General features: G+C 42.7%; 1 protein-coding gene across 1 annotated transcript; it reads right to left on the bottom strand.

Annotated features, from left to right (window-relative positions):
• Window positions 1-3,860: 3,860 nt before the first annotated feature.
• On the bottom strand, window positions 3,861-17,784 carry LOC106601118 (MICAL-like protein 2). The gene is made up of 18 exons (XM_082973684.1): window positions 17,418-17,784; window positions 16,457-16,505; window positions 14,351-14,492; window positions 13,787-13,965; window positions 9,997-10,130; window positions 9,410-9,916; window positions 9,109-9,281; window positions 8,681-8,756; window positions 8,013-8,212; window positions 7,796-7,891; window positions 7,627-7,689; window positions 7,390-7,454; window positions 7,099-7,216; window positions 5,892-5,994; window positions 5,730-5,803; window positions 5,486-5,600; window positions 5,283-5,329; window positions 3,861-5,184 (listed from the first exon to the last, which is right to left on the bottom strand). Exons 1-18 carry the CDS (start codon window positions 17,558-17,560, stop codon window positions 5,084-5,086), a joined length of 2,385 nt encoding a protein of 794 aa, XP_082829810.1. The 5' UTR covers window positions 17,561-17,784; the 3' UTR covers window positions 3,861-5,083.

Here is a 17,784-nt window from a genome sequence, read left to right as displayed (position 1 = left end):
CGGGACCAAAGCCTGTCTTAATATGTAGCTAAGGTTTCTTTTCAGGGGGGCAGTCAAACTTAGTGTCTCAAAGCAACTTTGTTACACGTGCTTAGAACTACTGTGCAAGTTGAATACAACTACCTTTACTAAAACGCCACATGGCAACACCAACGTGGGCTTATATGGGAGATGACAGATCATATTACAACCAGAGCCTAAATGCTAATGTAATTTCACATGAACTGGGCTTAAAGAGATCCAATCGACCATTCGCTGATACCCACTTCCGTTGTGTTTAAGAGGATGACAACCTCCCTCTTATTGTCTAAGTAATTCACCAAAATTGCCACTTACAGCCGCTCAGAGTCGTACGTTTCATCTCGGAGCTTCCTCTGGTCTTTGCTACTCATCCCATTCCGACTTCCTTCCGAAAACGCCACCACTTCATTAACCTTGCCAGGCGAGAGATAAGACAGGCATTGCATCAAAGCAGTCTGCCCACAGAGAGAACAGAGCCCAGTCTCTCCACTACACAGCAGCCTTCACACACCCAAGCAGACACTCCACAGACTTATGCGAAACTCAGAAGGAGCGTGTGTTCTAAACTGTCTGTCACTCATAGGCTGTCTGAGAAACGAACTACTATATATCCGTTATGTTTTAAACAGTACTGAGTGAGAAGTGTGTTTTTTGAAAGCAAGGTTAGCTTCCCGCAATGCACTGTCCACAATTGGAGCACTGTCCAAAACACATCCAGGAGTCTGAAGGAAACATATTGTACCATACTGTAAAGAGTGCTCAGTTACACAGAAACACTGTCGATGTTGCATTGACCTCTGACCTTAGAGGCATGGACATGAAAGGAATGCTTGATGGAAAAGGCAGTGGAAAATAACTTACCAAAATAAAGTAATTGCCTCTGACAGCAATAATTACTGTAGCAACATATTACAAATATTTACTAAAATAATTTACAAGACTTCTATTTCTACTCCACGTTTGTTTTACTTAATCCCTCTGCCCACAATTTCTGAAAAAAATAAAGGGTAGAAAATTATTTTCCTTTGGAGGAAACTGCAAATCCCTGTCTGGATTCTGTTAAAAGGCTTAAAATGTCACTAAATGCCAGGGCTGAGACTCCTGTTAACATGTAGGTCTTTAAGACAAGATGTTAAAGCGTTGAAAGTTACCTGAAATTGATGAGGTTAATATTCTTATCGCAAACTGAGGGGTTCTGTGAAAGTGGATATTGAAAAAAGGTAGACGGCGGCGTAACCCTTCATATTAGAGGGTATCAAACAGGACTTACGCAGTGTAAACAGCAATTACTCATTGAATTGTTTATCATAGTCTTTAGATACTGGAATACAACAGCATAATTCAAAGAAACTAAATATCATGGAGAAGACATCACTATCTTCATAATATTAAACCAACCAAACTGTTCTTGCATAGCAGACTGGAATTCAACATTAAAATCACTTAAAACATCCCTTTATGGAACATCTGAAATGCCAAATATGTCCACAGATGCATCTCACTTATGATTAGCACACTTTCAGATATCAAAAGGACCAAAGGCCAAATTCTGTTCCTAGGTTTCTTTGGAGACCATCCTCTCTGGGTTTTCAGCCAAATGTGAATCACAGGTAAAATACAGTGAAATCCATCATCCACCAAGCCAGCACATAGGCTGAGGAGAGTGAGACATTCTGGCATCTATTAAGACTTACGTTATGTATATTGTGTTGGGAGGGGAATTTTACTGATCCACAAAACCAGCAGGAAAAGGATAAGTGTGAGAGTTTTATAAGACCCTGTGGTAAAGCAACTGCATTGCAGAATCTCTGTTAAGTTAAAAGTTGCTCTGGCGTTGAGCAGAAAGTCAGGCAGAATCCTGCATGCCCACTGATAACATGGTTGGATTAGGGATGTTTAAGGGAAGTGAAAATTATTCATTTGAGATGGATGAAAGCTGCACTTGTCAAGTCTACCAGTCATGTACTTTATATATTTAATTTCCACTAGCCAGCACGCATAATTTCTCCTCAATGCAAATTTCTACACTGAAGTTGTGAGCATATTTACATCGGCTGGCTGAAAACGTTCTGACACAAAAAAAGTATTGTCTCTAAAAAAAAAAAAATCAATTCTCCATTGAAGTCAAGCAGTGAACAAAACAATGCGATTCGGTTTGCCATATTGAGAATCTAATTTTACACATGCATTTACAATTTAATGACTACACAAACAACTTACATTTGAAAGTATGCTTTAAGATGAAATGAATGTGATGCGGGTTCGACCCTGGTTTTAGCACATCTAATGACAACTTTTAGCACATGCTCAACTGTGTATAGTGTCTGTCAGTCCACTAAAAGGGTTGCAACTACTGTATGATAAGTCATAAAGTCTTTCCCTTTCACTTCGTGTTGGTCTTACAGCCTAGCAACTCATAGAACATGTCTGTCTCTCTGTACAAATATTATGATCTCTCTGATGAGAATTAAGTCTCCAGCCTGGATGGCCAATAAATTAGAGGCACGCTTCTCGTTTACTCAGAGCTAATGAGCCTGATAAAATTACCTCGAGGATCATAATTACAGGCTAGTGGCAGAGACTCTGGCACTCTGAGTACAACGCGCGCACACACACACAGTGAAACACACGCAGACACATTTTACACAGAGGGGTTTTTAACCCATAGGCCCTCAAAAATACTTACTGGTGCCTTGTTACTATAGCAATTATGGCTAAAACTATCAAATATAAATTACACTATAGATGGGTAGTGTACTTGATAGTAAAACATGCAATACAATGTACTTATAGGCCATAATATATCTCTATCCTCCACATTGAGATTTACTGGTAAGAATACCTGTCTGTAGAGTATGGCACAAGTCCGTTTAAAAAATAATTTTAATTAATTGAATGGAAAACCCTGAACAAGTCAGTATAACATGTGTACTTTGTCAGAGCCAGTACAACACATTGCCACCCTTTCATAAAGATGAACCACTCCATCAGTAATGGCATATTGTGATGGACAGCGCGGACACAAGAGCTCACCTCAGAGGATTTCTTTTCAGCACATTCACAGGACGAATTGTTTTACTTATGAATATTAATGTCCCTCTAATTTGAGGCCGTTGTTAATGCTTGTCGCTAGGAGCCTGGCAAATCAGGTCCCATTCCTGTTAAAACCATGTATTAGACACCCCCCTGACACTAAGCCCTCGCCTTTGATTCTTAATTGCAGAAGCGCAAGCATTTGCAGTAGATGGGGCGCAAAGCTTTAATTAACTCGATCACACGTATTCTGTCTCGACTGTCACCCACATCACGCATGGTGTACTGCACCAATATCATCCCCAGTTTCTCTCAGCTAGAAAGATGCTGTTCCAAGTTCATGATCACAATTTCATGCATCTTCAATTGGGGATATGTCGTTTATAAGTAGCTGCAAATATATTGACGTGAACAAATTTATCTTGATGCCGTCCCTAAAACCCACATTAAATGCAGAAAAGTATGTAGCTTTGAACGATCACTTCTGAGTTTTGATATTTAAGTAGTGTCCCGGCATAGCTGGTCCAGAACCAAAACACATTGGATGAGGACTGTGGTCTGTACGGTAAAAATCAGGCTGTAACTTTGTGCTTCTATGAGATAGAACACAAGGATCGGTTAAGATTTTTCATTAGGAACTGAACAGTCTCACATGTGAAGAAATCAATTGAACATACATCCCCTACAGTTGAAGGAACATGTTAATTGAAACTAAAATATCATGGCTGATAATTGCTTAAAGTAAAAGGCCAACAGTTAAATGATATCTAACTTTAAGTTCTTGTAGGAGTGCTTTCAAAAGAAAGGATGTTTAAATTATTTATTGGACAGCAAACTCATTTCAATCAAAAATTTAAATACACACTATGTACACATTCATTTAACATTCCTTCCAATTTTTTAAAGTCACGAGACATCGGGACCTGTGCATACCTCACAAACAGCATTTTCACAGATGACTCCAAATGCCAACAATGTTTACTTAAAACACTGCAATAATGCACCAGGCATAAAAAAATGCTTCAGTAGATACATTAGTATAGAATTATGTTTAATTAAACCAGGTTTAAGATTAAAAGCTCAATACAACCACTAGTCTATAAGCCTTTTCCTGTGCATAAGCTACTGCTCTACGTAAGCTTTCACTATGTTATTGCATCAGCAGTTGGAACTTTTTGCAGCATTTATAAAATTAGCAAAGAAATTAACTGTCTGTACTGTGGCGAACTGGATTCAGGTTCCTGCCTGGTTCCTATAAAGTAAAACCATGGTGCCACCTACAGCATGACAGGAGAAATACAGCCTTTAAAATGTGGCAGTGTAGAACATGCTGCTCACCACTTCATTGGTCTACAGACAGATTCCACTCAAAATGTTACTGTTTGGAAGCATAATAAAATACACATACTGGAGCTAAAAACATCACTCATAAAGGTAATCTCTTCTTTTGATATTAACAAAATAATAACAGTTATATGGATTCTCCATCACCATTATCCGGTGCAACAATACCAGTTACATCATTTTGCATTTCATTCACTAACAGTGACTGTTGAACACCTCTTCACAACAATCCCAACCTAGATGTGTGGGGGAAAAAAAACGAACAAAGTTAAGCAAACCATACGCTAAATTGTGATCTTAGATATACACCACAACTCACAAGGGACAAAAACAGCACATTATGATCAGTCAAGTGTCATGAGACCCAGCTCAAGAACAACTGAACACCAAATGAAGAGTGAAAGCCTGGAGTCTTCTCAAACTAAAAGCATTTCTAAACAAACCTTTGCGACAACACCAACTTGATCTGATAAGTAGCTGAAAAAAAAACGTGGTCTTTGACCTTCAGATCTTTCAGGATGAGCAACATACAATCTTGTTACTTATTAGCGCAACTACAATACCGCCATGAACACAAGTTGATGTACACACTATCACTTGAAAATATAAACCCAATTTAAAACCAATCCAGACACATGGGAAACACATACAAACACCCCCCCCCCCACAGAGCAGGGTAGAACAATCAAAACACAGTCCCCTGATCACTCACGGTGACCTTTTTACTACTTTTCCGTCTGAACAGCATTTTGAAGGACTTCCTCTTGATTTTGGATTTTTTAAGTCCTGTCCACCAGAACAAAGAGAGAAAATGACATTAAGCAAGGAACATCCCAGGGTTTAAAGACATGGGCATTTTAAATCAACCACTTTAAAATACTCACCAAGAGTCTGCATCATTTCATTCAACTGCTGATCCTCTTCATCTTCCCTAAAATAGAGAACATGTTTAGGTTTTTCAAGTTACACATCCAGCTTGACCGCTTGAGACAATTGCAGATATTGAAATGCTCCTCACATTTAAAAAGAAAATAGGTCACAACTCGCATCAAATTGTACAAGCAATAAAGTTGCGCTATTTCCCTACCTGAGCCTGTCTTCATCCAGTCCTTCTACAATGGCGTTTCTACCGTTCACAATCTCCATCAACCTCTCCATCAGCCTGTTCTCTCGCCGACGCTCCTCTGTGGACTTCAGATGATCTGTGATACCAGGGATAAGAAGACCCGTGTTAGACATAGGAGCACTACACTAGAACATGGTAGCTGCTGATCTGTTAAGGGGATGTGAAGGGAACAGTTGAGGTGCTGTGTGAACATTGTGCCTCCTACCTGGTTTCTCCAACAGTCTGCGCAGCTCACCCTCCACTCCAGGCTGCTGCTCCTCCAGGTCTTGAGTCTTAGCTCTGACAAATGCAATAAGTGATTTTTAAGCCATTGTAAATCCGAAAGTGCATATACATTTGGCTAACATTTAACTTGACAAGTACTCACATGTACACAAGCTCTGACTCCCTCCTAATGTACGTCTGCTTCTTTCGGATCAGGTTGAACCAGTCAACCATCAGAGGGTCCATCAAAATGTCCCCCTCACCCTCTGCAAAAGGCCAGTGTCAAGGAAGTTCATTGGCAATACATAAAATAAATGACATTTGTGCAAGAGTTATGAACAAAATGAATCAGTGTTCCAGTCCAACATGCACATTGAGCCTTCATCAGTGCCTAAGGGCTGTGGGTATACAAACACCAGACACAACCAATAGTACAAACTGGCCTAGGACAGAGAGAAGAGTGTCCCATTAACTCCCCCTGGCTCCTATCAGCAGGACAGATAGGTGCATGTAAGGAGTAAAGCAGTGAACCGGATAATAATATTAATATAACAGTGCCCAGACGGTGACCTTGAGCAGAGCAATCAGGCCCCCCTACTGCTCCTGCTCTGTCTGCAGCCACAACCAGTCTCTGGGGCTGGTCAGCTCTTCACCACCACCTCTCTATCACTCAAGGGAGATGGATAATATCAGAGAGGGAGAAGGTGCCCTCATGTGGGCAGTGCCTGCCTCTCGCCTCATTGGGCTGTAGTGGAGGGAAATGGAACCTGTTTGCCAGTCACACCTCTCCCCTCCAGGCTGTGTGGGTTTAGATTCCTGTGTGAAGTCCCAGGTGAGCTGCAGGGATATCATGCTCACCATCAGAGCACAACTCAAAAATGAGAATAGTGGAGGGACTGGGCCATTTCAATTGAAGTACATTAATAAATATCTAATCATAAAGGCTGGTCTATTTGGAAGTTTACTTGGAAATAAACTTTGATAGAGGGGGAGAATCTCAATCGCATACTCTCCCCTTCTCAAAACCCATTGGAGGTGAAGGTCAGAGGGGAGGGGCTTCCTCATCCAATGGGTTGAGGCGAGGAGCAGGCAATTAGATTCTCCCATGATATCCTTCAAAATCCTGTCCAAAAAAAAAGACCCAGTTAGGGTTGAAACATGGTCTGTCTTCTTTAACATAACTGTGCAGAATCACTTGTCCTTTAAGTCCTTCAAAAGCTAGACCAGTCCCAAAACCAATAACTTAACTAAAATGCCGACGCGAGAAAGTGTATGCAGAGGACCTCTCCCACTTGCTTTGGCAATCGCCATTTGTCAACATCAAAGGAGGGACGGACACTGGGAGTAAAGGGAAGGTCACTGGAAAGTACCTTCCTCACAGCTGCGAAGGCTCTTCTCCATCTCCACTCCCTTCCTCTCCAAGTCACCCAGGCAGTCTTCAATCTCACGCAGCTCCTTCACTATCTGGTCCATGGGGATGTGATGGGACTTACATTGAACAAAACAAAGAAAAACCCATGGTGTCACCACCAATTGCTAATCCTGGGTAATTATTTAACTGACATGAAAATATTACATATTTTCACATAGGATAGTTAATTCCTCTGGTAATCTCTAGTAACATGCTACTTTTTATGTATGAGACATAACTGACAACTTACCGAGGGTGACCTCATTTCAGACTGGGAGGTGTTTGTGTGTGACAAATACTTTCCATTTTTGGAGCCTAGGAGGTAGATAAAATAGGATTATTACATATTTAATGGCTGACAATCAGGGAGCCATTGTCACAAGACTTAACTTGTGATAATAAACAAGCTAGGACATAACAAAAGAAAGATTAAAACATCAATGGTCAAGACAATGTCTGGTAATAGAAAGTGAAGGCCCAGTCTAACCTGTGGAGCCATGGCAAAGCTGTTTAGGAGACATAGGGGGAGAATAATTGCCATCCGTTGAGCCTAAAAAAGAAAAAGAAAAATTTAAGTAACCGATTAATAAACTGCAATATAGAGACTCCAAATACATTGTTGCGATGCAATCACTGAATGGAGTTCTTGTCTTTACCCAATCCAGCAGAGATGTGATGAGGCTTATTTGGAGTGGGAACCCTGTGCCAGACAGGAACCAGGGGAGGAGTAGAATAATTCCCATTTTTAGTACCTAGAAGGTGAAGTGTGAAATAATTTAAAATCCCAACAAGTCATTGAAAATGTTTAATCAATAATTTATGAGACACTAATCACTACTCTGCCAAGTATAGAGGATAATAAAAAGGATGTACCCAAGCCTCCAGAGCTGCAGCGGGGCTGCTTGGGAGACGGAGCTCTGTGAGACACCGGGACAGGTGGAGGAGGGTTGAAGGCTGCTGGGGGAATCGGAGGAGAGGTAGAACGGATGTTGACGATGATACTAGTAGCGAAAGACTTCGAGATGGCTTCAGGTTGCTCAACAATGATCGCTTGGTCCTCAGAGTCAGAGGTCCTGGAGAAAGAGGGTGAATGTAAGGAGCAGGAAAATATTGGACTTTCCCCTGAAAGCAACCATTTTGGATTGAACATACAGTAAGTACAAAGAACATTCAGCCTCACCTTACATATTTAGAAATAATGGAGATGAGAAAATAGTGGAGGGGGTCATCATGGGGAATTCTGGGAATCTAGTTAGTGTTGCACTAGGGTTCATTTCAGCCATAGCACTCCTTGGGACTTGTGAGGATGGGGGAGGAGAGTGGCTGCAATTTAAGCCAGTCAGCCATAACAGAGCAGGGCGAGGCAGGATGAATCCGCAGGCTGGAGGAGTGGATACATGAGATGACCAACTGGTTAGCTCTCCAGATCAAATACATGATTGAATCTCTCACCCGGGTGACAATATCTGCCTTCTCTGTGTGGATGTACAGGATTAGAAAATGGTTGATTAATAGATAACTGATGAGGAGTCCAGACTTACTTCAGTCCTGGTCCATTTTTAACAGGCTTGAGCTTTGATCGCCAGTTAACAGGAGCCTCTGCACCGTCTGCATTTACTGCCAACGAGAAATACATTTTGAAAGGAGTGTATGATTCAAGCTCATTATCAAATTCTACAATTCAATTTAGTGTTAAAAAAAAAAACGTTAAAGAGGGCTAAACAAGCTGGGATGACCAAATAAATAATGGCTGTTAGTGAAGACTGCTAATGCACTAGCAGCTCATCTAATTTTCATGCTCTTAAATAGACTTTTGTTAAACTGTATGGAATGCTGTTCGCGGCTACACCCTCGTATTAACAAGGTAATTGAAAGCGTTACAGCTTTTGAAGTTTCCCTTATGACCCATTGTAAAAACATGATCGTGTTAAAAAAGTTGTTAAAATGTAGTGGAATTGAAAAAGCTTGCCTTTGGTGGTGGAGGAGCTTGCCTTTGGTGGTACAGTTGTTGGTCTGGCGCTGACTGTGTTGACGGTGTTAGGCAATTCCTTACTGCTGGTGAAGAGTTGTCCTGCTGTGCCTGGCCCACCTTTAGCCAGCTTCCAGCTGGAGAGGTCAGCTGAGCTTAGCACGTCTTCAAACCTGGGAAGCAATACTATCACCATTAGGTTTGGAAATGTACATTTAGCATTAGCTGACATTCACAAAATGAGATGAAGTGTGCACACTTGACTAAAAGCCTGTAGGTAAACCCATAGGCCTTTTCTCACCTCCTTTCTGCTGGTCGGATAACAAAGTATCTGGTGTTATTGTTATTGCAGTTCGCCTCAACTAGTTTCTTGGTAATGACAGTCCTGGCTCGGTTCTTCTCTTCCTCAGGACTCAGAGGCACCGTCGGCAGTCCTGATGGCTTCTGGCTGCTGGAGGGGCCCTCTGGGGCTGAGGTAGGTGACTGGAAGAACCTCTGCCGTGCTGCCTGGGTTCTCTGGGCTGAGCTGGTCCGTGGTTGGGGAGCTAGGGAGGTGGTCTCCACAGGCCTCAAGACCAGCTTGATTGGGGTGGAAGGCACAGAGGTGGGGCGGGAGACAGACTGGACTCTGCTGGTATCACTTCTGGATTCAAAGTTGCCGCTTGGGCATCCGGTCTGGATGACAACCCCAGAGGGAGGCTTGTTGTAGCCATTCTTGGTGTTCTGGTGGTCACTACAGATGAAGCAACCTGGCTCCTTCCCTGGTTTATAGGCCCCAGCCAGGAGGACATTGGAGCATTCACTGCACCTGGTGAAAAGTGCAACATAAAAGGTGTCAACACGTTTTAAACATACTGGAGCTGCTGTCTGTTTAAAGTGGACATTTACTTGAAGCAGCTCCTGTGGTAAAGCTTCCCCTCGATGAAGTGCCGTTGGACCAGATGAACGTGGCATTTGCACACAACACATTTACTGCTGAGAGTGCCTGTCTTATTGGAGCTCTCCACCAAAACTTCAGTCTTCTGTGGAGGGGAGAGAGAGAAAAAAAAAAGTGTTTGTCATAGAAACTCAGTGAGGATGTTTATTTTCAGCAAAAATATGTCATGTTCATACAAATATTTACACAAGATTCAACAACTGAGACAAACTGAACAAGTTCCACAGACATGTGACTAACAAATTAAATAATGTGTCCCTGAACAAAGGAAGGGTCAAAATCAAAAGTAACAGTCAGTATCTGGTGTGGCCACCAGCTGCATTAAGTACTGCAGTACATCTCTTCCTCATGGACTGCACCAGATTTGCCAGTTCTTGCTGTGAGATGTTACCCCACTCTTCCACCAAGGCACCTGCAAGTTCCCGGACATTTCTGGGGGGGGGGGGGGGGAAATGGCTCTAGCCCTCAACCTCCGATCCAACAGGTCACAGGCGAGATCCGGGTTCTTCGCTGGCCATGACATCACACAGAACAAGCAGTATGGCTGGTGGCATTGTGATGCTGGAGGGTCATGTCAAAATGAGCCTACAGGAAGGGTACCACATGAGGGAGGTGGATGTTTTCCCTGTAACGCACAGCATTGAGATATGACAAGCTCAGTCTGATGATGCTGTGACACACCGCCCCAGACCATGACGGACCCTCCACCTCCAAATCGATCCCGCTCCAGAGTACAGGTCTCGGTGTAACACTAATTCCGACAATAAATGCGAACCCGACCATCACCCCTGGTGAGACAAAACCGCGACTCGTCAGTGAAGAGCACTTTTTGCCAGTCCTGTCTGGTCCAGCGACAGTGGGTTTGTGCCCATAGGCGACATTGTTGACGGTGATGTCTGGTGAGGACCTGCCTTGCAACAAGCCTACAAGCCCTCAGTCCAGCCTCTCAGCCTGTTGCGGACAGTCTGAGCACTGATGGAGGGATTGTGCGTTCCTGGTGTAACTCGGGCAGTTGTTGCTATCCTGCACCTGTCCCGCAGGTGTGATGTTCAGATGTACTGATATTGTTACACATGGTCTGCCACTGTGAGGATGATCAGCTGTCTGTCCTGTCTCCCTATAGTGCCGTCTTAGGTGTCTCACAGTACGGACATTGCAATTTATTGCCCTGGCCACATCTGCAGTTCTCATGCCTCCTTGCAGCGTGCCTAAGGCACGTACACGCAGATGAGCAGGGACCCTGGGCATCTTTCTTTTGGTGTTTTTCCAGAGTCAGTAGAAAGGCCTCTTTAGTGTCCTAAGTTTTCATAACTTTGACCTTAATTGCCTTCCGTCTGAGCTGTTAGTGTCTTAACCATTCCACAGGTGCATGTTCATTAATTGTTTATGTTTCATTGAACAAGCATGGGAAAAAGAGTTTAAACCCTTTACAATGAATATCTGGGAAGTTATCTTTGAAAGACAGGGTCCTGAAAAAGGGACGTTTCTTTTTTTGCTGAGTTTAGATACACTACATGACCAAAAGTATGTGGACACCTGCTCATCAAACATCTCATTCCAAAATCACGGGCATTAATTTGGAGTTGGTCACCCCTTTACTGCTATAACAGCCTCCACTCTTCTGGGAAGGCTTTCCACTACGTGTTGGAACACTGCTGCAGGAACTTGCTTCCATTCAGCCACAACAGCATTTGTGAGTTCGGGCACTGACGTTGGGCGATGAGGCCTGGCTCCCAGTCGGCGTTCCAATTCATCCCAAAGGTGTTCGATGGAGTTAAGGTCAGGGGTCTGCAGGCCAGTCAAGTTCTTCTACACTGAGCTTGACAAACCAGCGTTAAGATTTCCCTTCAGTGGAACTAAGGGGCCTAGCCCAAACCATGAAAAACAGCCCCAGACCATCATTTCTCCACTAAACCCTAGTTGGCACTACGCATTGGGGCAGGTAGCGTTCCTGGCCAAACTCATACTCATCCGTCAGACTTCCAAATGGTGAAGCGTGATTCAGGAAAGTAACTTCACACTCAACGTCAACAAATCATGGACTTCAGAAAACAGAGGGAGCACCCCCCTATCCACATCAACGGGGCAGTAGTGGAGAAGGTGGAAAGTTTTAAGTTCCTCGGCGTACACGTCACAGACAACTTGAAAATGGTCCACCCACACAGACAGCGTGGTGAAGAAGGCGCAGCAGCGCCTCTTCAACCTCAGGAGGCTGAAGAAATGTGGCTTGTCACCAAAAACACTCACTTTTACAGATGCACAATCGAGAGCATCCTGTCGGGCTGTATCACCGCCTGGTACGGCAACTGCTCCGCCCACAACCATAAGGCTCTCCAGAGGGAAGTGAGGTCTGCACAACGCATCACCGGGGGCAAACTACCTGCCCTCCAGGACACCTACCTACACCACCCGATGTCACAGGAAGGCCAAAAAGATCATCAAGGACAACAACCTCCCGAGCCACTGCCTGTTCACCCCGCTATAATCCAGAAGGTGAGGTCAGTACAGGTGCATCAAAGCTTGGACAGAGAGACTGAAAAACAGCTTCTAACAGCCATCATCAACATCAAGTGGCTGCTGCCAACATACGGACTCAAATCTCTAGCCACTAATAATTTAAAAATTGGATGTAACAAATTTATCACTAGTCACTTTAAACAATGCCACTTTATATAATGTTTACATATCCTACATTACTCATCTCATATGTATATACTGTACTCTACCATCTACTGCATCTTGTCTATGCCGTTTTCAGCCAACGCTCATATGTACCTATTCATTCCTTTACACTTGTGTAGTGTGTGAAAATCGTCTGTCCTCTGTTGCAACGTCAGCACAATAACTGTTTGTCAGGCACTTCATGAAATTAGTTTACATGGCCGAGCAGCTATGCACAAGCTTAAGATCGCAATGCCAAGCGTTGGCTAGAGTGGTGTAATGCTCACCGCCATTGGACTCTGGAGCAGTGGAAATGCTTTCGAATCAAAAGCAAATCAAATTTTTATTGGTCACATACACATGGTTAGCAGATGTTAATGCGAGTGAAGTGAAATGCTTGTGCTTCTAGTTCTGACCATGTAGTAATATCTAAAAATTTCACAACTACCTAATACACAGCACTCGGCGGTCCCGTTCTGTGAGCTTGTGTGGCTGACCACATCACAGCTGAGCCGTTGTTGCTCCTAGACGTTTCCACTTCACAATAATAGCACTTACAGTTGACTGGGGCAGCTCTAGCAGGGCAGGCATTTTATGAACTGACTTGTTGGAAAGGCGGCATCCTATGACTGTGCCACATTGAAAGTCACTGAGCTCTGCAGTAAGGCCATTCCACTACCAATGTTTGTCTACGGAGATTGCATGGCTGCGTGCTTGAATTTATACACCTGTCAGCAACGGGTATGGATGAAATAGCCGAATCCACTTATTTGAAGGGGTGTCCACATACTTTTGTATATAAAGTGTACATAGCCTTCCCTGTAGCTCAGTTGGTAGAGCATGGTGTTTGCAACACCAGGGTTGTGGGTTCGATTCCCACGGGGGGCCAGCACAGAAAAAAAAATATATGAAATGTATGCATTCACTACTGTAAGTCGCTCTGGATAAGAGCGTCTGCTAAATGACTAAAATGTAAATGTAAAAATGCATTCAGAAGTTCACCAAAATGTATGCCTGTCAAACATCTGATAGAAATGTTTTTTTTTAAAGACATTAAAGAGCCATTTGTACTCCTCTAACCTGAACAGCAGCTCTGGTTGCTTTGGGGGAGGTTTTCACCATGAGAGAGGGGGGAGGTGGGCGATTCTCTATGGCCATTTTATACACCATGGTTTTGGCCATCACCGGGAGATTCTTCTTTCCACACGGCTCCTCCTTGGAGCCCTCTGCTGGTCTTTTCACAGCACCCACCCCTCCAACTAGAAAAACAACATTGGCCATCAGAAATCAGAGGGTTGAGACAAAATACTCTCGTCTACGATACATGAACCAATAGCTCAGTAGATGCTTTGTGCATGTGAAACTGAAATAGTTTGGATATACAATATCTTATAAAACAATAACCATAAACAATTTGAAAAACAAAAACATTTGCCAAGTTTTAAATTTACTACTGATTCTAAGGACAGGCACATTACACTAAACGGGTTTGACGCAATGTTTTCACCCAATTTAACACAACATGACCTGTGTCCTTCACACAGCCACCTTAAGTAAACCTCACCAGGAAAGGAAACACTTATAGTGCAACATATAGGCTAGTGCTCCAATGTAACAAAGCTGCCTCAAGTCAGACAGTCTTACTAGGGTTGCGTCCGTGGAAGTAGTTGTAGTACTGGGAGACATAGGTGAGGACGCTCAGTCGGTCTGGGATCCTCAGGGCCACCATGTCCTCTGCATCCAGCAGAGCAGCGATCCCCAGCTTGTCCTCTGCAACCCGGAAAGCCTGAAGTTAAAATAAATAAAAAATGTTTTAAAGCCATAGAGCCAAAAATTTGAGGGGTCAGGCGTATTGGAGTACCCCCTAGCAAGCAGAAAACCTAAGTTTGTAAAAATGTACAATGTTTGCTTAGTAAATGTTCAAAAAAAGCTGAGGTAATAAGGAAAAATAGTACATAATTTGAAAAACACTTTCCCAATGTTCTTGAGGGTTTCTTAATATACAAAGCAACTACTTAATTTAACTGTAAACATAAGCCAGACAAAATGGTCTCTTCAGAAAAAGAAAATCGTAAAGTCCAGCCAGCAGCTGTTTGTGGACCCATGCTGGGGAGGTCTGGACAGGGGGTGAATAATGAATAGCACATTTCCTGTGCACACTCAGCCCTGGGAACAAGGAGAGAAAAGGAGAACGGGGCATTGTTCAGGATCAACCTGGACGTGCTCATTAAAATGTTAAAGTACAGCCTTGCAGAACGGCATATCCGTTCATGTTGGAGCAGGAGGAGAAAGGCCAAACAATTTCTACATTTGAGATTCTCTGTATAACAGTAACAGAATTGGCCATTGTTTCTGTACCGTAACGAAACGGTACAAGACAAATGCATATTTGTAGTCTGTAGTGACAGACACCCATCACAGAGAGAAATCTGAGAGACACACATGAAGGACTGGGACCTCCTTGTCATGAAATACAGAGGACTACTGTCAATGTGTATGGGATTACCTCAGACTAAAAAGAAGTAGCTACACAAAATGGGTGTTTGGACTCCTTGGGGGAATTCCTTCCTAGTTGGTTGGTCAAATAGACTAGGGTTACTAAAACAGAGAAGAGAAAAAAAAAAAACTCTTCTTTGTGGTTTAAAACACGTTCTTCTTAAGCAACCTCCCAAGCACTGTTGTCTCACCATACTGTCTAACATTTGTAAATGGACCTAACAGTAACAGTAAGCCTCATTCATAATGAATAACCCAGGGAGCCTCTTCTGATACTCAGGTTCTTAACAGACGCTGTGGGGGAAATCGGCACGACTAGCAGCTAGTGTTTTGCAACAGATCCTGGAGTGCATAGAACACTATGAGGTCTGTGATCCTCAAAAACAGAGGAAACCAGCACAGAGAGAATGATAAAATTATGGACAAGTCCCAGCTGCGCTGCTGTTTCTCATTCTTATCCCAACGGTCCTAGCACACTTCCTGGTATGAAGGAAATAGGGGGGGGACAAAAGAGTTGGTCAAATAATTCCTCAAAGAGTTAAAAATAAGTTAAATACAACCAAGTCAAACAATGTCTGATGTTCTTCAGTTGTTAATAGTTACGGCAGCATCTGTCGAAGTAGCAACAGAAATGGGTAACTAGCCAAAGTCACTACCAAGTGAATTGTTTACAGTGTAAGACTTACTGACTTGACACGCTCTGTACAACTCACAGATGACATTCTCCTCACAATAAAACAGCAACATGGGACAGACCTTGTATAGCACCCCTAGCAGAGATGGTTTCCCAAACTAGAGTTGGTATTTCAATAACCTTGCCTGGGACATGAAATCCTAGGAATACATATTGTCCAGTTATCAACTTGGAAAGACGTCCTGCATTTGGCCACTGCGTTTACATACTATGCATGGTACAAGCAATAGGTCACATTTATGGTGAGCCATCATGAGTTACATTTAACGTCACCCTTCAGAGCAAAACTTGTTTGCCCCAGTTCAATAGAAAGACTTCTGAGGTATATATCAAAAGAACCATGAATTGACTTGTGCACAATTCCAGTCCTTTGGAGACGTCGCTAATAAAAATAGGCCTGAATGTTACTAAGGACTTGATGCATTTCTAACAATGCAATCCCCTCAAACACAAACCAACTGACTTCCTGATAAGATGGCCAAACAGTTCAGTATGGTCATGTCAATGTACAACCTTCAACTGTGCTAATGTTACATGCATAAATAGACAGTAAATCTTACCAAGTTGTTGTTGTCAAAAACATCCTCTTTATTCAAGGAGTCGTAGTCTCTGAATATAGAACACAGGGAAATGAATAATTCACATTGTGGAGGTTGATCAAAGGTTATTCTCATGTGAATTTGGGTGACTAACGGCCCTGTTCAAGGAAAATAACCAGGTTTCTGGGATACATCAAAAATAATTTTCTAGTCCACTAGTACAGCGAGAAGTCTTGAGGGAATGGTTATGCTGCGAGGTTTCTTTCTGTTTCAACATGCCTAGATATATAGGTTAAATAAAACATTTAAAATTAATCAACCATATGTCTAACTAAAAAGGACGCTGGAGGGGGGGGGGGGGGGGGGGGGGGGGAATTCCCGCCACCATTGTTAGACAGGAAGCCACTGGGAATACTTCCCTTCAAAATAAATAGAACATGATGGCAAACAGCGCTTTATTTCTATTGTATGTAGTGTTCAAGGGATTACATTAGGCCTACCGTTACATGGGAACAACACTTTTTTTTTTTTTTAAATCATGATTTGAAGCTATAGCCTAAGCTACAAAATGTGTTTGCCAAGTAGAAGACAAAAACATTAACTGTTTGGTTATGATAAGATACGTCGACAGTAGGTTTCCCAAACTCGGTAAGGTTGCAAGTTTTGGTTTTTGCCCTAACATTACACAGCTGATTCAAATCAAATAATCAAGCTTTGATCATCTGAATCAGCTAGCTGTGTAGTGTTATGCAACAACAACAAAAAGTGCACCGAGTTTGGGAAACGCCGAGGTCGGTTATTCATAATGAGTCAAAATATGACAAGTTTTAACTGTAACGTTAGCTTTTAACAGCGAAAGCCCATCGAAGTGTTTGGACGTATTGATTGTTTGCAGCTGCTAATGATTTGTTGCACCTGATTAACCACTACGTTGAACATATTCTTCACCCCAATCTATATTTTAAGTCATTATAATGCTTACATTAGATCCGGTCTGTGCTTATGGATAAGCGCACAGAACGCCAACCCGTCCCTAAAAGAAGTTGTCATGTTGGTGATAGCCACATCTCGGTACCCATTGCACTGAAGTTTGCACCACTGTTGAAGCGCCTTGATGGCAGCCATCCTTCCCGGAGCGCGTCCTATCAAATAAGACTTCCGAAAAAAAAAATATATATATATATACCAAAGAGAAGTATGCAACCATTGGGTGTTATGTCTTATTTCAGGTGATGTGCAGGTAGTAGAAAGCAAAATACCGAATACCAAGAAAGAAAAGCCAGTTCAAACTGTTCAGTGTTCAATCATCAGCTGATGCTCGCGACTGATACGCTACCATTGCATACCTC

The sequence above is a fragment of the Salmo salar genome, chromosome 03 (genome assembly GCF_965601325.2).
Source record: "Salmo salar chromosome 03, fSalSal1, whole genome shotgun sequence".
Lineage (NCBI taxonomy): Eukaryota > Metazoa > Chordata > Actinopteri > Salmoniformes > Salmonidae > Salmo > Salmo salar.
The sequence above is the reverse complement of the archived record's forward strand: the minus strand, read 5'-3'. Positions and strand labels throughout refer to the sequence as shown.